General features: G+C 42.5%; 1 protein-coding gene across 1 annotated transcript in view; it reads right to left on the reverse strand.

Annotated features, from left to right (window-relative positions):
* Nucleotides 1-22,513, reverse strand: part of ITGB5 (integrin subunit beta 5) — a 102,869-nt gene that overhangs the window by 34,432 nt on the left and 45,924 nt on the right. The window contains exons 6-10 of the mRNA XM_065413110.1: nucleotides 22,314-22,475; nucleotides 18,806-18,901; nucleotides 17,397-17,486; nucleotides 11,021-11,155; nucleotides 2,916-3,345 (exon numbers count right to left, since the gene is read on the reverse strand). Coding sequence (XP_065269182.1) covers nucleotides 2,916-3,345; nucleotides 11,021-11,155; nucleotides 17,397-17,486; nucleotides 18,806-18,901; nucleotides 22,314-22,475 — 913 coding nt within the window. The remainder of the gene's footprint in view (nucleotides 1-2,915; nucleotides 3,346-11,020; nucleotides 11,156-17,396; nucleotides 17,487-18,805; nucleotides 18,902-22,313; nucleotides 22,476-22,513) is intronic.

The raw sequence follows: 22,513 nt of genomic DNA on the forward strand, positions 1-22,513 counted from the left end.
TAAGACACCACATGGAAAAACTCAAAGCCAGCTTTCACGCTCCGATCTGAGAAAGCTGCCCAAGAGACTATACACTTCCCACTCAGCCTTTAAATAGCAACCTTAGTCAAAAACAGCAGCGTAAAGACATTATTGCTAGCTAGTTTAGTTTAGCAAGGGAGTCCTGGCTCTACAGCTGAGCAAGATCAGGGAAGCTCTGTGCACTGGAGAAGACCCAGAATAGCATTAGCATAGCCTACAAATAAATAAAGTATGGTAATACTTTGCATTATAGGTTTAATGTGGTGCTGGTGATTGGAACATACATCATTAATGGAGAAAAGCCCCAGCATGATTCTATGGAGGACAGTGTATGCTAATGAAGGTGCTATCTTTTAGAACCAAGACCCCTCCACACACACTTTTTTTGGGAGGGTGGGGCAGGAAAAGAACATGAGCTACAGTGTCCTGATCAGCTTCTCTGCAGTATTGCTAACCCCAAAGGTTCAAAAATCATGAGTCAGGCTCACCAAAAATCATGAGGTTGGCTTTAAAATCACGAGATTGTGTAAAATAATAGATTTGGGGTTCTTTTCATTTACCTTCCACTTTTTGAGTCTTTAGGGTGGACTGGAGTCACATTTTGAAGCTTTTTCCACAGCCATGAGGGCACTTTTTTTTTTTTTTAAGAATAAAGGCTCAAATCAGCACATATCTACTTGACTCCAGGAGCTGGAGCTTTAAGGAAAACAATAATTATCATGAGTCTCATGACAAAACCATGAGAATTGGCAAGACTCTTCTGTTTGGACAATTGTATTCTTCCTATTTAAAACTCCCACTTCAGTTTTGATCGGATACTGTATTCATCTTCCCCATTGCAGCTGGCAAGATCCCTGAGGCAGGATACTCGGGGGAATAAGTGATTCTCTTTGCGTTGTTTTGTTCTATTCAATAGCAGCTGTGTTCTGATCCAGAGGTAGCTGCATTTCAGTGGAGGATGCCAGGCCCCCAATTGTATATGATACAGTTTGTGAAGTCCTGGGGGCTCCTTTAGGATGAAGATGCCATTGTACACATTGTAGTCAGTAGTCAGCTGAGTGGCATGAAGTCGTACCGATTTTTAAAAAATCATAAAGTTAACAGCAATACACAGAGAGATTCATATGAGCTGCTTCTGCTTCTCCCTGCAAAGGGTCTTAACTAAAGAATTCCAGAATGAGAGCAAAGGTCTATAAGCAGAATGTTTCTGTGACAGGGTGAGAGTAGACTAAGGCTGACTCAACACTCCATGCACTGTGCAAGGTCCTCATTTGGCCCAGCTGAGGATTAGCAGGCTGATTCAAGCTCCTCAGCTAAGGACAATGAAAAGAGAGACAGGAAGAGATGAGAGAAGCCAGGCTCTCAGGGAGGTGAGATCTCTCACCCTGTGCCTAACTGAACCTCTCACACCAGGTGTGATTCACTGTCTGCAAGAACCGTGTGTAGACATGCACAGAATAGAAGCAATTGCTGATTGCAGTCATAAAGGGGACAGAGCATTTCAAAGACAAAAGGCTGTGCAGGAGAGGAAGTCAAAATGGCTTCTGCTAACCCTCTGGACTAATAAGGGAAAGGCTCAGCTAATCAAAGATGCAAAACCAACAACAGATGGCCAATCAAAACCAACCCAACTCAACCAACCCAGACTTCTGATTCCCCAGGGATCTTGGAGAAAGTCCCAATCTGGAGAGTACAGTTCGTTCTACCCTCTTTGCCAGTGCCAATGAAAGCCCAGTTCTTATAGACAACACACATTCTATTCATTATCACAGTGAGAGTTTCTTTCTAGATCTCATTTTTTAAACAAACCTAGAAGCAGAGATGGCATGATATTTACCAGAGGTCATTTTTACCAGCTAAAACAATGGTTTATACTGCCCCCGGAAAAACTACGGTACTTAGTCCCAGTTTAAGACAGCTTCTATTTTAAAAACTGTTTTGTTAATACACACCACCTTACACTTAGTTTTAGTTACATATTCAAATTGTGGTTACATACAACAGTTACATATTCAAATTACATACGACAGTAGATTCAGAGATTAATTTAGGGCAGTCCAAACAAAAAGTAAAACTGCAGAATACTAATATATGTAATTATAATACTGAATGTCTGTATACATTTTGGTTTGGTATTTTCTCAAGGAAGTTATATATGTCATGACTCATATCTCGGTTTTCATAATTATATAAGTGAAAGTCAAAAACATTCGATGATATGAAATGGACAATAATGCAGAGTTGTAGGCTTGAAGCATTAAGCAATAAGAGGCATGCAGGGTTTCAGACTATCAGTCCAGGGCCATTTGGCCGTGCAGCATTCTGTAGCAAGAGACCAATTTTGAGGTAGTTGACAGACCGAGTTAATGCCTCAGTTCTGAATGACTACACCTCTACCTCGATATAACGCTGTCCTCGGGAGCCAAAAAATCTTACCGCATTATAGGTGAAACTGTGTTATATTGAACTTGCTTTGATCCACCAGAGTGCGCAGCCCCGCCCCCCCGGAGCACTGCTTTACCGCGTTATATCCAAATTTGCATTATATCGGGTGGCGTTATATTGAGGTAGCGGTGTATATCCAAAGTTTGAAAAGATTCATTCTATGCTTGCTGAACAGTGATGCAATTATTTTTTCCAGTTTAAACTGGGTTTAAGCCAGTATTTACCTGCACCCTGTCCTAAACTAGTTTTTCCTGGGAAATTGTCAATCCTGTGTAGAAGGAAGAGCACAAATCTCAACATGGAAAGAATACATGGCAATTTGCAAGTACCAGCCTACGAAGCATGCTGGGGTGATCTAAAATCATTTCTCAGCCAATCAATCACAGGAGATTCAGTAGATGGTAACAGCTTTTGAATGAGAAGAAGTGCAGAGAGGGATGCACACTCACCTGAACAGAGGACACCCTTGTATCTGGCACAAGAGAAGTCATTGCACTCACAGAATAACCCGTAGATCCTTCCAAACTCACTCTTGTAGCAGATGCACTGGTTGCAGCTGCATTCCCCCCTGCCACTGCAGACAGGTTTGCCTTCAGCCTCCCGGCACATGTTCTGATACATGTTCCCGCTCTCTCCCTCTTCACATTCACACTTGGATCCCAAATAGCCTGAGTCACATTCACATAATCCACATGTGTAAGTCCCATTCCCACTGCACTTGCTGCTGTTCCGTTCCATCTGCTTCGTACATCCACAAGTGCAGTTGTAAGCAACCTCCACCTCCAGAGTGTCCCGGAACCCAGCTGGCTTTATGGTGAAAGTGTGCGAGGTGTTCTCGGTAGGGCAGCTCCGAGCTTCGACAGACACCTCAAAGGAAACCTAAAGAGGAATATTGAGACATTTAACAAAATAAATAAATAAAAAAAAGAATGAATGGGGAGCTTAAATTGTAGCTTTTGAAACATCAAACGGCAGCATGGTCCAGTGGGAGGGGTAGTGGCTTGAAATACTTGAGACCTGGGGTCCCAGCTCTGCCGTGCAACCTTGGGCAAATCACCTCTCCACTGTTTCCCTTTCCAACTCTTTGGTGCTCTTGTCTAGTTAGACTGTACACTTTTCGAGGCAGGGACTGTCTTTTCCCATGTGTATGTACACTGCCTAGTGCAGAGGGGCCCTGATGTTAATTGAGGCCTCTAGATGCTATTGTAATACAAATTATTAACAAATAAAGAGACTAAGAATTTCATGGGTTCTAGAATTCAAAAAACTTTTCAGAACTTAAAAGCAAGATTCTACTTGAAATAAGGACAACCTGGGGAATTACAGACCAGTCAGCTTAACTTCAGTACCATGAAAGATAATGGTGCAAATAATTAAGCAATCAATTTGCAAACATCTAGAAGATAAGAAGATGATGAGTAACAGTCAGCAGGGATTTGTCAAGAACAAATTGTGTCAAACCAACCTAATACGAATAGCTTTCTTTGACAGGGTAACAAGCCTTGTGAATGGGGGGAAGTGGTTGATGTGGTATATCTTGACTTTAGTAAGGCTTTTGATATGGTCTCGCATGATCTCAAACAAATTTGGGAAATACAACCTAGATGGAGCTAGTATAAGGTGGGTGCATAACTGGTTGGAAAACCATTCCCAGAGAGTAGTTATCAGTGGTTCACAGTCAAGCCGGAAGGGCATATGAGGTGGGGTCCTGCAGCAATCAGTTCTGGATCCAATTCTGTTCAATATTTTCATCAATGATTTAGATAATGGCATACAGAGTACAGTTATAAAATTTACGGACAATACCAAGCTGGGATGGGTTGCAAGTGCTTTGGAGAATAGGATTAAAATTCAAAATGATCTGGACAAACTGGAGAAATGGTCTGAAGTAAATAGGATGAAATTCAATAAGGACAAATGCAAAGTACTCCATTTAGGAAGGAACAATCAGTTGTACACATACAACATGGGAAATGACTGCCTAGGAAGGAGTACCGTGTAAAGGAATCTGGGGGTCATAGTGGATCACAAGCTAAATATGAGTCAACAGTGTAACACTGCTGCAAAAAAAAGCAAACATCATTCTGGGATGTATTAGCAGGAGCGTTGTAAGGAAGACGTGAGAAGCAGTTCTTCCACTCTACTCCGTGCTGATTACTCCTCAGCTGGAGTATTGTGTCCAGTTCTGGGCACCACATTTCAGGAAAGATGTGGACAAATTAGAGAAAGTCCAGAGAAGAGCAACAAAAATGATTAACGGTCTAGAAAACATGACCTACGGGGGAAGATTGAAAAAATTGGGTTTGTTTAGTCTGGAGAAGAGAAAACTGTGAGGGGACATGATAACAGTTTTCAAGAACATAAAAGTTTGTTACAAGGAGGAGGGAGAAAAATTGTTCTCCTTAACCTCTGAGGATAGGACAAGAAGCAATGGGCTTAACTTGCAGAAAGGACAGTTTAGGTTGGACATTAGGAAAAACTTCCTAACTGTCAGGGTGGTTAAGCACTGGAATAAATTGCCTAGGGGAGGTTGTGGAATCTCTGTCATTGGAGATTTTTAAGAGCAGGTTACACAAATGCCTGTCAGAGATGGTCTAGATATGATCATACTTAGTCCTGCCGCGAGTGCAGGGGACTGGACTAGATGACCTCTCAAGGTCCCTTCCAGTCCTACAGTTCTATGATTCTATCTGAAGACAGAGGATAAAAACTGGCTTTGAATGGTCCTGTTTATTGTCTGAGTGATTCTGTGTCCAATGTGCTCAAAAGAGGGTTTGTTTTGTTTTTCTAATTTCCAGCCCTGAAACATAATATAGGACAGGGGTAGGCAACCGATCTCACGCGTGCCAAAGGCAGCGTGTGAGCTGATTTTCAGTGGCACTCACACTGCCCAGGTTCTGGCCACCAGTCCGGGGGGCTCTGCATTTTAATTTAATTTTAAATGAAGCTTCTTAAACATTTTGAAAATCTTATTTACTTTACATACAACAATAGTTTAGTTATATCTTATAGACTTATAGAAAGAGACCTTCTAAAAACGTTAAAATGTATGACTGGCACGCGAAACCTTAAATTAGAGTGAATAAATGAAGACTTGGCACACCACTTCTGAAAGGTTGATGACCCCTGATATAGGATCTGAAAGTCCAGCTGGGATCTTTCTGGCTTGTTCATCTAACCAGTTTTAAGATGGATCTTTATAAATGTATGAATGGGATTATATGACAGGATTGCCTTCCACAGCAGGGGTCTGAACTCAATGACCCAGGAGGTCCCTTCCAGTCCTATGTTCTCATGTTCTTCATAATCACCAGTAATAAAGATACCACCGGCCAAATGCTGCCTTCTCTTACACCTATTCAATCCCACTGCCTTCACTGTGGCCTCGCAGGTGTAACACATGGCAGAATCTGGCCCTGCAATGGGATCCTAGTTAACAATTCTTTTGCTGGAGCATGAGCCAGAACAGACTCAAGCTCTCACTCTCTCATGGTATTGTAGGGTGAACACAGCTAAAGTATAAAAGAGAGTATAAAAGAGAAGATTTGCAATAATATTAAAGTCACCAGCAGTTAGTGGTAATTTTCTTCATTATTGCTCACTCTGGTTTCTGTGAAGTGGGAAGGAGTTTTAACTGGAGCAGCCATTCTATTCTATTTAAAGAATCAATGTAACAATCTGACAACGGTTAACAAATATTCAGGAATCCAGGGTTGGAGTCAAAACTGCACAGATTCATAATTAATTTGTATTTATAATGTCCACAACTGCATATGGAAATTGGGTATAACAGGTCAGTTGTGAACACAAATTCCTGATTTGCACATGGAATCATGATAGCTGTATATGCAAATTTAGCAAGCATCATATGGCCCAAACTCCTGAGGTTTTGAGAAATCGGTCCTACAATTTTATCAAAGTCTCCACAATGTTATTGGTATTTAGATGTATACTTCTATTATAATTTGTTTCTCTCTCTCTCTCTATGTAGCACCTCATCATCCCGATTCATTCTGTGATGCTGCAGTCAATGCGAGGGATTTTCTCCTTGAGAACCAAGAAAACCTTACAGCCAATGACTTGGACTATGAAGATTGAAGAAGTCTTGCCCTTTTATAGGCTGCAGGGAGCTGCTATTGTTACTAACAAACACAGAGTGCTGCTTCACATCTCGCAGTCCAGATGGATGCAAGCAGGTGAGGAAAAAATACTTCGAGATCTTTGCATGGAAGGCATTATGTTAGTACGAAGTATTTTCATTCCAGGCCTCTGAATAAACCCTTCTCTTATCTACTACAGTCTCTTGGGTTTATTTTGAAGACACAAAACAAAAACAGAGGGGGAAAAAAGATCCTTCTCCTTTAAAGAATCACCTTGAGTTCTCGCTGCTATTGGAATACATCTGCTCTGTTCTGTTCTTATTTGCCAAACGGCAGCATGCAAAATGGAATTTCAGCACCCAGTTCCACCTAATGGAAACAGCAGCAATACTGTCCCTTCTTTGGAAAAAGGGGTTCGGGGGTGGGAGACTGATTTCCAAGACCTGTAATGATTATAGAGAATAGAAAAAATGCTAAATTACAGAGGAAATCAGATCAGAGAGACTGAGCTAAAGGGATCAGTGAAAAACCAGCAGGATTACATGGATTGACACCAGTGCTTCTAGGATTAAACCATAGCAGATTAGGACCCCAATACCAGTGTTATCCTCTTTTAAGAAAGTTTCCCTACAGCTTTAAGAGCCAGATCCTGCTGCCTTTGAAGTCAATGGGAATTTTGCCATTGACTTTAACTGGGGCAGGATGTAGCCCCAAACATGAATTGAGGGAAATTCCACTGCTACAAAGACCGTTGTTCCCTTTCAAGTTTTCTGCAGAGAGGCAAACTTTACAGCACTAATGGGTCATTGAGAGAAGGCAGAGAAGCATGAAAATTAAAGGAGGCAGAGACCTACCAGCTTATATCCAATCCCCCCACTGCCAGCACAGAATTGTGCCTTACAGCAGACCCATTAGTGCTCTGTTCACGTCAGGGGGGCTTCTCATTACTAATCTGCCTGACTCTCTGTCCGGGGTAGGAAATGCTCATGCTGTGCTGCCTGCCGTTTGTAGCTTATCCCCAAAATTATGATGCTTTCTCCTAGTTTCTCTCTCACTTCCTGGGCCAGCAAGGGCTAGCATCTCTGCAGAGAGGTTGTGCACTCAATCCGCAGGGAAGAGAGACCATGTCCACAACCTCTGGCTGATACATGGAGCAACCCTGACCATCTCCCCAGAGAGTCACACTCAGCTGGAAACGGACAGTTATTCACCACTAGACTGCTTACAGGAATTAGCCAGTGCATTGCATTAAGATTGCCAACCCCTGTGCCAAGACAGAGCAACCTTAGTAGTGGCACCATAAAACAGACCCTGGCACACTGCAAACATATACAAATGTATGCCTCAGAGGGTTTTCCTGCCTTTAAGAGTTTACAAGATAAATCCAAAACAAGACACAGGGCAGCAGTTCAAGAAAGGGAGGGTATGAAGATTATTGAGGAGGAGGAAGGATTGCTTGAAGGAGTGGGCTTTATGGAGGGTTTCAGGGAGATGACAGAGGGCAGTTGTTGGATGCAGACAAGGAGAGAGTTCTGTGGCAAGGGGCAACAGGAGATAAAAGAAACAGTAAAACAGGAGCAGTGGGAAGACAGAAGGCCACAGTGTGTAGCTGGAGGATATCAGGAGGTGGAGGGATGAACAGAGGAAACCTTGATGATTCAGAAGACCCCTTCCTGCCTTCCAACTGTACTTTGCTGTGAAGTATGTCACTTTCAGACCCAAATATACGTCATTGCACAGAAGCCTGGTGTTACCATTCTAACATGCTGCTCTAAAAGCAGGTGCCAGAAAATCCTGTAAATGGCAAAGAAAGGAATCCCACACACCACTGAAAGCTGCGTCCCCTAATGTTTGGAACTCTGTCACTCACTAAATCTCAGCAAGTTGAGTGTTATTACTTTCCTTTTACCTTCCTGCACTTATCCAACAAGTCATAAACCATAATGCAAAATGCTTTCTGCAGAGTACTCTGGGGATGAGATGGCAGCTGAAGGGACCTTAATGTATGTGCCAAACCATAGTGAGCGTGATCAAGCGTAGTATCAGATGATACACTGGGAGCTCTATCCTTAGCTCTATCTTTGCTAGAGGATGGATTAGATTATCTGATTATCCCATCTCTAACTACCACAGTCCGAATAGTTGTCTTCCTGGGTAGCTCCCTACCCAGGAAGACAAGACTATTGATCAGTTTTTCATTTCCCCAGAAAGCCACTGGGTTTGAAAAGGCCCATGTCTCAAGATGCTTAAAATGCCTCAAGAGGTCTTTCCAGGGGTCCTCTTTTGCCTTTCCCAGACTCAATAATGTGCCAACTGTCATGGGCTGGGTGGCAGCAGCTCCAGGCCAACTTCTTTAGCTGGCTAACACAACAGGGAATGGCTGGAGATTGGTACAAAGATGGTATGTGACCTTTTCACAAAAATAATTGGCAAAACAAAAAAACAACTCCAACAAATGGAACAACTTGTTTCTGCCCTTTGCTATGTTTTGACAGTGTTGGGTCTCATATGCAGCTTCAAATTAAAGAGGGAATATTCTCTGTACCTCCCCATCCCTCACTACCCCGTTCTTACAACAGAAATGCCAGCCCCAGTCTGAGTTTGACTACACAGATTTTAGTCACAATGGGCTAAATCCATCTCAGTGTAACTCAGCTGATATTGGCGGAGTTGAATCAGAGATGAATTTTGCCCATTGATTAAAAAAAACAGGTAAATAAGCTAGAAATGCTGAAACCATCCTTTTCATTAACAGTCCAAGTCCCCAAGATTCTTATTTTTTGTAACATCATTCCTGTTTCAAAGCATTTTAACATTCCAAGCACTGATTTACTCTTAACCTCAGGAAAAATCTGTAATTCTTCTAAAATAAGGAAAATAGAGTAATGGCATTCAGCTACTCCATGCATCAGTGCAACAAACATATCACTGAGAGCAAGATTTTCTGCTGGTGTAAGCTGGCCTGGCTCCATTGCCTTCAATGGCTCCATGATGATTTATACCCACTGACAATCTGGCTGTCTGAAGTTCAGCCTTCTGTTTTGCATGCAAGATAGAAATAGACTAATATAGAGTAGCGAGACCAAGACAACACATGTCTTAAGGGCTGTTTATCCCTTGAAATTTGTGTAGCACGGTACTGAGTCTATCATGTCCAAACAGTATCATAGAATCACAGAAGATTAGGGTTAGAAGAGACCTCAGGAGGTCATCTAGTCCAACCCCCTGCTCAAAGCAGGACCAACCCCAACTAAATCATCCCAGCTAGGGCTTGGTAAAGCCGGGTCTTAACCTCTAAGGATGGAGATTCCACCACCTCCCTAGGTAACCCATTCCAGTGCTTCACCACCCTCCTAGTGAAATAGTGTTTCCTAATATCCAACCTAGTTCTCCCCCACTGCAGCTTGAGACCATTGCTCCTTGTTCTGTCAAGTCATTCTTGGAAAGAATCCAAGAACAATCTCTCGCTACCAGAGGACAATCATTTCCTCAGGAGATGCCATGCTGCAGGCCTTACTGTCCACCCAGGGGATTGTCAATAGGAAAGAAAAAGACCAAAGACCCAACCACTAAATCCTCCTAGGAGAACTGAAAGCTGAAAACAAAACCATCTTCCTGATCTTATCCTGATTTTGGCCCAAAAGTTTCATCCTTTGTCTTTTCTAGTAATTTATCATGTTGCAACATTTCCCTAAATGTCCTGAAAACAGACTTGACATAGTTGATCAACTCATTTATCTTACAAACGTGCAACTTTAAGACAAGCAGAGCTAAACTTTCCTATTTATTAATTAGCGCACAACAGATTCCAATATGGGATAATGTTAGCATTTAGGGGCAAGCTGTGTTTTTACCCTACAGTGTCGTCTTGAGTTATATCTCAGATTCACCATATGACATAAAAGTGCCATCCACGCGTGAGTAGCTTTTTGTACGCTTCTCACTTTTTGAAATACTGCAGAAGGTCGTTGAAACGGAATACTGGTAGGTGAGTGCGTTTTGGGAGAGACAGAAGACTAAGGATCTCAGATATGATCGCAATAAAATTTGTAATACCTAAGAGATAGAGAGATTTGAGGAAATAAAAGGTAAGAAGATGACACAGATGCCTGGGATCAGAGTCTAATCCTGCCTTTCACAGTCCATAAAATGCTCAAGAAAACTCCATGCATGTGATTGAAAACAAGATGCCTGTTTTCCCCCATTCCAAGGTCAGAGCTGACCTTGAATTGATTTACTTCTCACAAAGCCACCATCTCTTAGCACTTTTGTGGTACTGTCATCAGAGGATTTCAACATTAACTAGGCCTTAATATGTTGCCCAAAGGAGGAAGGCAAGTATTATTATCCACTTAATAGAGGGCAACATTAGGCAAAGAAGAGTGAAGTGACTCCCACAAGATCACAGAGTATCACAACAACCCATCTAATGGAGATGCAAAAATCAAACTTACTGTGTCTCCGATTTGGAGATCTGCACACTTCCTGAGTCCAGGATACAACAAACCGTCTTGGCACGTAGCTGTGAAGGTCAGGCTGACATCCTCAGGATTGTCCCAGACGGTCAGTTCTACTTTAGACCGAATACTCTAGAAATCAGCAGAAAAGAAACCCATCAGATTACTAAAATCAGCAGGAATCTTTCTTGTGCATGTGGTTCTTCTTAGTCTATTGAGGTTCTTATACTGTGCTCAGTGTGGCTGGGCATCTATATATATAATTTTTTTTAAAGAAAACCACGCGTGCAGACACATGTGTAAGTAGCATTATATCAGCTCAGTGTGCTTTTGACCAGCACAGCTAGAATTATGGGCAGCTATCCATTCAGACACATGCACCCACTCCTTCACAGAAAGGCTAGTCATCGTCAAACAGTCACAAAAGGTATTTTCTCCATTGGAAAGTAAAGGACTAATAAAACATGGCTCGTATCCCAAAGTTGGAGGTTTTATGGTGGATCAAGGACAGTACTGTGCATGTGTCCATAATGCTGCATATTCAAATCACAGACTAATATACCTGAGGATTGTTTGTGCACAATGTGACTGGAAGGCAGAGATGTGTAACTAGATCTTAAAACAGATATTTCTGTGCCAGGAAGAAAAACTGGTCTAGAGTATGAATGGGCTCTGTTATCTACCTCTGAGGAGAAGGTCAGCATCTGCCCGAACATCCATAACTCTCCTGTATAAAATTACTGTTATGAAAATACAGGGCCTGATTCTTCACTCTCTTGCACCCTGAGACGTCATTTACATCTCTGGAAAGGGTGTGGAAAACTTTACCAAGTCAGAATTATCATGCCAGCAATTGTACTGTATTAGCTCACTGATTAACAATGCTGGTCAGAAAACCAACAGTTTTCCAGAGAAAATATTTCTCAGAGGGAAGGGGGGGGGAAACAGACAAGCTTTGAAATTTTTCTGTTGAAAGTTGTCAGGTTTTCTATGGGAATTTTTGTTGAGAACTAAAAAGAAAATTTTCATTTGGTTTCATTTCAGAACATTTCAGACTGAAGAACTGTGTTTCTTTTCCATTTTCCATTTTCAGTTTTGAGGGGTTGGCAGAGGGTTCCTCATCCCTTTCTTATACTCTTCTTCCTGTCTTTCTCCCCCTTTTAAGTCAAACTGAAACCAAACTGTTCATTTCATTTTGAAATACTAATTTGAAACCAAGTTTCTTGTTTGTTTCTGATCAGAAAAAATCTAAATCAAAAAGTTTTGTCAAGGAGGTATATTTTGGTGCATACATTTTTTTTTTTTTTTAAATCAGCTCTACTAATCCTCTGGTGGGTTTTCCAACCCAGTCTGGCTTAACACCATGTCCAATCAGTCTGCGAATGAACCCAGTGTTCACACTGAAAGGCAATGCTAGCAAAAGGCTAATACTTTTGGAAAGCATCAGGGAAAAAACTGGTTTAGACCATGCAAATCTAAACAACCCAAGACAAAAAACCCTCACTTCCCATATCTATGTTGTAATACAGGAAACTATTTCCTGTCTGGAGTCCGGATTGTGCTGTCAGGTTCATGGGTTCACATTACAGCCCCTGCAGAGGTTCTACTACTTGGAGTCTGAACACAGTATGTTTCTATAAAGTTCAAACACACTCCCCCCACATCTGCCAACCCACTCCCCCTAAAACTAATCTCACAAAAATTAACATTGACCTGTCAGAATAATGTGCTCTCTCTTCCTGGTCTGGGCAAATTTCAGCAGCCAGCTGTATCCTAGAAGGGAGACTAACTATCAGTAATGTAAATACACCGAGTTATCACTTGATCAAGACTGAGTCTATTTAATGAGCTGGAGAAAAGCTGTCTTGGCATTTTTCTATCAGCACTTGGAATACTCCAGCCAGCATCCTTTACTAACTATCATGTAACCACTTGGTGCTATCTTACGTACCCAAAAAGCCAGGAAAAGCATATGCTCTATGGTGCCCCCATAGCTACTAGACTCTGATAGTCTCTGAGGATATGTCTACACACTGAGGAGAAAAAAAGTCTGTTCTTAGATTAGCTAACTTGGGTTAGAAGAGCAGTGAAGATATGGCAAGTCTGTTTTTAACTTGGGTTAGCAGTTCCAGTTAAAGCCTATAAAGGAGCTTGGAGCTCCTAACTCAAGCTACTAACCCCAGTTAAATGCAGAGTTGCCTTGTCTGCACGGCTATTTTAACCCAAGTTAGCTAATGTGGGTTAGCTAAATCGAGTTAAGAACACACCTTTTATTTGCAGTGGAGACATACTCGTAAGGGACTGGTGGGAACTCTCAACAGTGTACTCATTTAAAACCAGACTGAACAGAGCACTGAAGTGCAGACTGGGGAGAACAACCCCGGGCTGCTCACAAGATAGCTTAGGGGGGCTTTTCTCTTATTTCTAGGATTCTATGATATCCTTCATCCATCCCCCCTTTTACTATGTATCGTTGTACTGGGGAAACCTCATGGGATATAACTGAGAACTTTTTCAAAGGAAAGTCTTCATCAGACAGGAGAGACTGCAACACAAAGGTTTCTAAGGCTTTGTCTTCACTACCCGCCGATCCGGCGGGTAGCAATCGGTCTATCGGGGATCGACTTACCGCGTCTAGTGAAGACGCGGTAAAATCGATCCCTGATCGCTCTGCCGTCGACTCCGGAAATCCACCTCGGCAAGAGGCGGCAGCGGAGTCGGCGGCAGCGCGGCAGCGGTCGACTTTCCCGCGTCCTCACCGCCAGGTAAGCCGACCTAAAATACGCAACTTCAGCTACGGTATTCACGTAGCTGAAGTTGCGTATCTTAGGTCGGACCCCCGCTGTAGTGTAGACCTAGCCTAAGAGATTGCCAAGTGAAAACCATCAGGGCTAACAGTAGAAGCATGTTTGAGATACAGCTAGACTTTACCATGATGTTTAGGAAAGTGACTCTAAAAATAGCGCCTTGTTGCTGCTACTGTTGGGTCACATTCTATCATGTGTATAATTCCTATTAATGTTCATGCGGCATAAACAAGGCTAGAACCTAACACTGTCGATTTTTCCAAGCATGTATCTCTGTTCAGCTTACTGACAAAGGCATGTTGTTGTTTTTTAAATCAGCAACACTACATAGCTGCTATGGCTATAGAAGAGCCAGCCAAGTTCTATTACACCTCATGCTTCATCAAGGTAACAGACAGATGTGATGGCTGGTGGTGACGTGCAAGGCAGAAAGAACACAGCTGGATTGTGAGACGCCAGATTGAGAGTAGGAAAAGCAGAGCAAGAGGTGGAGGGAATCCAGTTGTGGGAATCCAGTGAGAAATTTTGATATGGAAAATAAACAGGGAAGCACCAGAGAGGGAGAAAGAATTGAGGGAAATCTCACTAATCTTCCTTCTTCCTAGCCATGGCTGACTTTCCCTCAGTTAGGACAGAAGTGCAAGATGCTGGCTTCCCTGGTCTTCCTACTTGAAAGAACTTTGCCTACGCAGGTTTCTCACCTATATTAAGTTCCCAAAGATGTCAACCCCCTCTTGGTTGAAGGACTTATCTTTCTCAGCTTGCAAGAGCTCTGTTCCCTTGTGTCTGTCTAGTGATAGATGTCAAAATGGCCTTCTGTCTCTGCTTATATCTTCCAAAGTTCAATGACTTTGTTTCAAGAGGCAGGATGACCTCATGTTGTTTTTCCTTTCCTGTGGGTTTCCAATCCCCCTGTACGCACATGGGGCTTCCATGGTTTTGATTCTAGGAAGCTTAATTTACATAGGAGACAGGTGTGATGTTCCCTCCTGTCTGGGAGAGACCCATTTCCCCCTTTGTTTGGGCACAGACTGACAAGCCTAATATCCATGAGTATCCATAATTACTGGGATCTACAACCTATCCTGAAGGACGATCCCTCACTCTCACAGACCTCGGGAGACAGGCCAGTCCTCACTTACAGACAGCCCCCCAACCTGAAGCAAATACTCACCAGCAACTACACACCACACAACAAAAATACTAACCCGGGAACCAAACCCTGCAACAAACCCCAGTGCCAACTCTGTCCGCATATCTATTCAAGGGACACCATCATAGGACCTAACCACATCAGCCACACCATCAGGGGCTCGTTCACCTGCACATCTACCAATGTGATATATGCCATCATGTGCCAGCCACCAAACCGGACAGTCTCTACGCAAAAGAATAAATGGACACAAATCTGACATCAGGAATTATAACATTCAAAAACCAGTTGGAGAACACTTCAATCTCCCTGGTCACTCAATAACAGACTTAAAAGTGGCAATTCTTCAACAAAAAAAAATTCTAAAACAGACTCCAATGTGAAACTGCAGAACTGGAATTAATTTGCAAACTGGACATAATCAAATTAGGCCTGAATAAAGACTGGGAGTGGATGGGTCATTACAAAAACTAATTTCCCCATACTAATTTCCCCCTATTGTTACTTACACCTTCTTGTCAACTGTTTGAAATGGGCCACCCTCATTACCATTACAAAAGTGATTTTTCCTCCCTTGGTATTCTACTGTTAATTGAATTGTCTCGTTAGACTGACTCCCCCACTTGGTAAGGCAACTCCCATCTTTTCATGTACTATGTATATATACCTGCTACTGTATTTTCCACTCCATGCATCCGATGAAGTGGGTTCTAGCCCACGAAAGCTTATGCCCAAATAAATGTGTTAGTCTCTAAGGTGCAACAAGGACTCCTCATAATTACTTATGTAGTGTTAATACATACACTTCACAATGACATTAATCACCAGTGTGTCATAGGCATTCATAAAACACCTCACTCGTTATACTTTTATAATACAGCAATATTGTCTACAATCAGTTGATTCAATTGCTCATCACTTGAGGTTCAGGCCCCCTTCCCCCACCTCTTTACAGACCAGTAAAACTTTGCAATGTATTCTTTGAAAAGTAAAACCCAGACCAAGGTGTAGATGCCATGCTATCTCCTCCCCACTGGTTAGCTTGACAGGTTTCGTTTACCTAATATCTAAATGGATCCTCATCGTCTCTGCCTGACAGCTGGGCTGGTCAGAGAAGCAAATACACATTCCTTTGTCTAGGGCAGACCTGTTTATCAACTCCCCCTGACATGCGTGGCTTAAACACAGTTTAGTCAGCATTCCAGCATATATCCATAACTCTTAATACACTCCGCCAGGGCTTAAATTCAGCTGGAGCTGTCCGGAGCAGAGCTCTGGTAAATATTTTCAAACCTCTGGGGGGCCGTGAGCCAGTTTCAGGGGGGCTGAAGCCCTGAGCCCTGGGGCTCCGGGAAATACTCTGAGAATTTAAGCCCTGCACACCACATACATACATCACACAAGAATATTAATGATCAGGGAAATATTGGTTTTCCAATGACATGTTACATGACATCTTTTAGATACAAATTGTAACCACAGTGAGTTGGGGCACACTGAATTGGTCAGGCCAGCTGAAACTCATTACCTGATACCCTTGCCCTCTGGCACTAGGATGCTCTGAGCGTCACAGAGCTGGATCAGGCCCACAGTGAGCTGCCTGACAAAGACACACTAGCTAAGATATCACTGGCTTTACCACCATCAGGCTGCTCTGATTTAGGGATAGCAATATTCAGGAAGAGAGAAAGCATGGTCCAGTAGTTAGGAGGCTAACTTGGTACTTAGGAGATCCAGATTCAATTTCCTGCTCTGCTATAGACTTCCTGTGTGACCTTAGACAAGTTCCTTAGGGCTTGTCTACATGAGTATTTATTTCATGGCAAGCTAGGCTGGGACTTTAGCTTGCCGTGCACTGGCTGTCCATGTTGACCCTGCTGACACATGTTAACAGTTCATTAATGTGCTTTGATTAGTCCTTTTTCAAAGAGCACTAGAATTAGATCAAAGCGCATTAACAAAGTGTTAATGCATGTCAGCAGGGTCAACACGGAGAGTTAGTGCATGGCAGGCTAGTGCGGAGTACAGTCACAGCCCAGCTTGCCATGTTCGGGTAGACAAGCCCTTAGTCCCACTGTGCCTCAGTTCTCCATCTGTAAAATGGGGATAAGAGCAGTTCCCTGTCTCACAGGGGTGTTAAGAGGATAAATACATTCAAGATTGTAAGGGGATCAGATACTACAGTAAGGGGCACTGTATAAGTATCTAAGATAGACAGACAGGGCATGAAATCAGCACAAACAACCTCATCCTGAGTCTGACCCAGACACCACAATCCCTGCAGGGTGGGAGGCAGGAGACGATTCAGAAGAAACCAATTATGGGTGGAGACCACAAGGGAGGAATAAGCAAGTTGAACTGAACTCAGTTTTTACTACACATCAGTTGAAATGTTTAAGTAAAAGAAACTTACATTGTATGCCTTGACTATCAGCTGGATAATGTTGTTGGAGTCTTGATGTAAAATCTCCACTGTCGTTCCGGGAATTAGTGCTGTAAAATTCTTAAAAACAAACACACAAAGATTCACACACTGAAATACAGAGTGTGGGTTAAATTGTGCTCTCAGTTCCACCTGTGCAGCCATTAACGTCAATTGTTGCTTGCATGGGATGGAGGAGACTGTTTTGCCCAGACTCTATTAATTAGAGTACATGATACAGTGTAATTTTAATCTGGAGCGCTTGACAAAGGAAATAGGATCATTATGGGTCCATAAAATGCTAATCGAAATCCATAGCCAAAGAAACTGGCCAAATAATGATCAGTAACCCACGCCCAACCAACCAAGACCCACACCCATTAGATGGAGCAAGTTCCAGTGGATTTGCACTTGTGTAAATGAGAGCAGAATTTGGCACAAATTCCTGCCATACAGGAAGCCAGCCTTGGATTCCATCAGAGACCGCTCTGGGGGGGATGCTAGTTTGCACTGAAAAGGGTGTGGAGAACGAGATAATAAGCCATTTAGCTCTCCATTGGGTTACTAGAATGATTTTGAAATTACCAACATTTGCTTTAGTGCAAGGGATGAGTTTCTGGGATAAGGTTTTTTTTTTTTTAAACCTGGATGCAAACATTTATGAGAGCACCTTCCATGCAACCATTTCCCTTCTCCACTTTATTTTTTATGATGAACAGCATGATTTCCTTCTTTAAAAAATAAAAATAAAAAAGGCAGCAGTGGTGGCGGGGACCCACACCCAGTTTGGGTGTGTTTCTAGAAATACTTGAGACTGAGAATAGAAACTCTACAGGTGTTTTAGCCCAGATACTATTTAAAATCCCTCAGAAAAAAATATTTTTTGCTTCAAAGCTCTGGATTTAGTGATGGAAAAATACAGCTGGGCAGAAATACTATGCGCTCCTAGGTAATGGGATTAAGTAATAGCAGTGGGATGAACAGGTGTCTGCTCTCTCAGATGGTGAATTGTTGGCAACTTTCCTAAAATCAAGATCAGGCCAGAGTCTATTTTGGGTATTCACATGATCGTAAACGTTGATCTATTTACTTTAAGAAGCTTACGTGCTTTTCACTAAAACGACACTTTGTAAATGAACTGGAAAACTGCAGAGACACAACTGGGTGAGTTCAACTTGTGCAAGAATTTCCATGCTTTCCAGCACAGCATGCATCAGATGCTCTCTCACTCACACAATTAAATTCAGAGTTGTTCCTCCTTTCTTCCCACACCAGCCTGCTTCATTCTATTCATGTAGGAAGGGAGACTATTCCAAGTGGCACTAACGTCTCTTTCCCCCGCAATAAATTCTTGATCACATAAAACCCATCTCCCTGCTGGGAGGTTCAACAGCGCTTACCTTGTAAAGGATATAATGAGCTTTTGTCACAGCAAAAATGAGGTGAATGTTGTTTTCAGCCAGTTTCTCCCCAAGAAGTGCCAGGGAAGGATAATCCTAAGAAAACAGATCGGAAAGACTCATTTGTGACACAGAAACAAAGAGCAATTTAATTTTTATTCTAACTAGAGTAGCAAAATTCCCTATGGAAACGCAGCATGTTTTATTGTTATGCAGCGTCCTTATTGTGTAGTTATAGCCAGAAAAGTGACATCTTCTCTCTGTATATGTATTTCTTACACACCCATCACATTCAAGTGCCAACAAAATCAGCTACAGCAAACAACCCGTCTGAAACACTGAACTCCTCACTCTACTTTGCCATCAGTGAGTGCATGGATTTAAATTAGTTGCTATCTTCGAGAAAGGGAGATGAGGCCATTATTTGGGGTTGTCGTCATGGGAAATCTACTGCAGAGAGAGAGATCTGACATTATTTTGCCCTGAAAGTGATGAAATCCATTGTCTGCTCCTTGTGTCTTAGAGTAATGACAAGAAAATAAGCAGATTAACATCAGAGTCTTCACTTTAGACCTGCAAAGCCCACGCAGATGTGGGGGAGTGAGAGGGATTCTATCTGGCCCTGCACACCATCAGCAGACCATTTGCAGGATCTTCATTGTGTTGATTAAATGAAGAAGACAGAAAGAGATTGGCTGGAATTTCAGATCCCAGGCTGAGTTTGCAGTTAGGGGGGAAAAACCCACCATCTTTTTACTTGCAAACTGATCAAGTTCAATTTGGAGCCACCGAGATGAAAAACATGGAAGCCCATGGATTCCTTTTTTGCCAATTTCACAACATAACGCCACACCAATACATAGAAAGTAGGAGTGACCAACGGAAATGTAATTTTATTTGTTAAAATTCAAACAGGCAAAACAAAAATTAGTTTGCTTTGAGGACTCCAGCCTATTGTCATGAGACAGCCAGCCAGGAAAGCCTGGCATAATGAGGGTGGGGAACCTTCTATGTACATTCAGGAACACAACAATAATTAGGGTTTGTAAGCAGCAGAATAAAGTGTAGATCTGCAGAACAACTTGATAATTACACAGCAGACAAGGACTCATTCACCCAGGAAGTAACCTGCAGTCTCCTCTGCTGACTCACTTGTAATTTCTGAAAAAAGAAAAAATAACAGGAGTACTTGTGGCACCTTAGAGACTAACAAATTTATTAGAGCATAAGCTTTCGTGGGCTACAACCCACTTCTTCGGATGCATAAAGAGTGAACCATATATTGAGGAGATATATATACACACACATACAGAGAGCATAAACAGGTGGGAGTTGTCTTACCAACTCTGAGAGGCCAATTAAGTAAGAGAAAAAAAACTTTTGAAGTGATAATCAAGATGGTTCAGTACAGACAGTTTGATAAGAAGCAAGTGTGAAAATACTTACAAGGGGAGATAGATTCAATGTTTGTAATGGCTCAGCCATTCCCAATCCCTATTTAGCCCTGAGTTGATTGTGTCTAGTTTGCATATCAATTCCAGCTCAGCAGTCTCTCGTTGGAGTCTGTTTTTGAAGTTTTCAAAGATTTCAATAATTTCCATCCCACCATCAACCTCAGCCTAGATCAATCTACACAAGCGGTCCATTTCCTGGACACTACTGTGCTAATAAGCGATGGTCACATAAATACCACCCTGTACCGGAAACCTACTGACCGCTACACTTACCTACATGCCTCCAGCTTCCATCCAGGACACACCACACGATCCATTGTCTACAGCCAAGCTCTAAGATATAACCGCATTTGCTCCAATCCCTCAGATAGAGACAAGCACCTACAAGATCTCTATCAAGCATTCTTAAAACTACAATACCCACCTGCTGAAGTGAAAAAACAGATTGACAGAGCCAGACGAGTACCCAGAAGTCACCTCCTACAAGACAGGGCCAACAAAGAAAATAACAGAACACCACTAGCTGTCACCTTCAGCCCCCAACTAAAACCTCTCCAGCGCATCATCAGAGATCTACAACCTATCCTGAAAGATGATCCTTTACTCTCACAGATCTTGGGAGACAGACCTGTCCTCGCTTACAGACAACCCCCCAACCTAAAGCAAATACTCACCAGCAACCACACATCACTGAACAAAAACACTGACCCAGGAACCTATCCTTGTAACAAAGCCCGATGCCAACTGTGTCCACATATCTATTCAAGTGACACCATCATAGGGCCTAATCACATCAGCTATACCATCAGTGGCTCGTTCACCTGCACATCTACCAATGTGATATATGCCATCATGTGCCAGCAATGCCCCTCTGCCATGTACATTGGCCAAACCGGACAGTCTCTACGCAAAAGAATTAATGGACACAAATCTGACATCAGGAATCATAATACTCAAAAACCAGTGGGAGAACACTTTAACCTGTCTGGCCATTCTTTGACAGACCTGCGGGTGGCTATCTTAAAACAGAAAAACTTCAAAAACAGACTCCAACGAGAGACTGCTGAGCTGGAATTGATATGCAAACTAGACACAATCAACTCAGGGCTAAATAGGGATTGGGAATGGCTGAGCCATTACAAACATTGAATCTATCTCCCCTTGTAAGTATTTTCACACTTGCTTCTTATCAAACTGTCTGTACTGAACCATCTTGATTATCACTTCAAAAGTTTTTTTTCTCTTACTTAATTGGCCTCTCAGAGTTGGTAAGACAACTCCCACCTGTTTATGCTCTCTGTATGTGTGTGTATATATATCTCCTCAATATATGGTTCACTCTTTATGCATCCGAAGAAGTGGGTTGTAGCCCACGAAAGCTTATGCTCTAATAAATTTGTTAGTCTCTAAGGTGCCACAAGTACTCCTGTTATTTTTGCGGATACAGACTAACACGGCTGCTACTCTGAAACCTGAAAAAAGAAAGGTTAGTTTGTCTATTATCATTTAATATTTATATAACTATCAGACCCAGAAGCCCCAGTCAGGAACAGGGCCACATTGTGCTAGATACTGTACACACAGTCCCTGCACTGAAGAGATGACAGACAATCTATTGCGCATATATTAGAAGAGGAGTACAACATTTTACGTTTTCTTTACACTCTCTGGACGAATCTTGCCATGATTTGGGGTGTCAAATACACCTTTCCTGTGTGCAACTAACCCTGAGGGGTCTGCAAGCTTGAAAGTCTGTTTAGCCATTTTTGGATGCTACAGGAAACAAGGAGGGGACTGGATGGCTCAGGGACTTGGCAGTGCAAGAGGAGTCTTTCACCCGTAGACTGCCGGCTCAAATGAAGCCCCCAGCGTGGTAGGGAGTGAAAGTTGTTGACATATGTCAAAGGGTCCTACAACCTGCAAGAACAGCTCTTTTAATAGGGGTATTTTGAAACCAAATAAATAAATGCAAGGAATTCGCTGACAGTCAAAGGTTCCGAAGCGCCAATAAAAGGGAACCCCAGCACACAGGAGACACTGTGGTTTATTCTCACCAGCTGGTTGGACGCACTGTATTCATTCGCCTCATTCAGGTGACACTGACCATCATGTGGCTGGACCAGCCCACCTAACTTCCCATCCAGTGCTATGTGTGGCACATCATCCGTCGTGAAGACCAGCAAGTGAGAGGCCTCTTTCCGCCAGCCAATCTTTTCCTGGGTGGAAACAAAACCAGGAGAGAGTCATCAGTCTC

Source organism: Emys orbicularis, chromosome 11, assembly GCF_028017835.1.
Source record: "Emys orbicularis isolate rEmyOrb1 chromosome 11, rEmyOrb1.hap1, whole genome shotgun sequence".
Taxonomy (NCBI): domain Eukaryota; kingdom Metazoa; phylum Chordata; order Testudines; family Emydidae; genus Emys; species Emys orbicularis.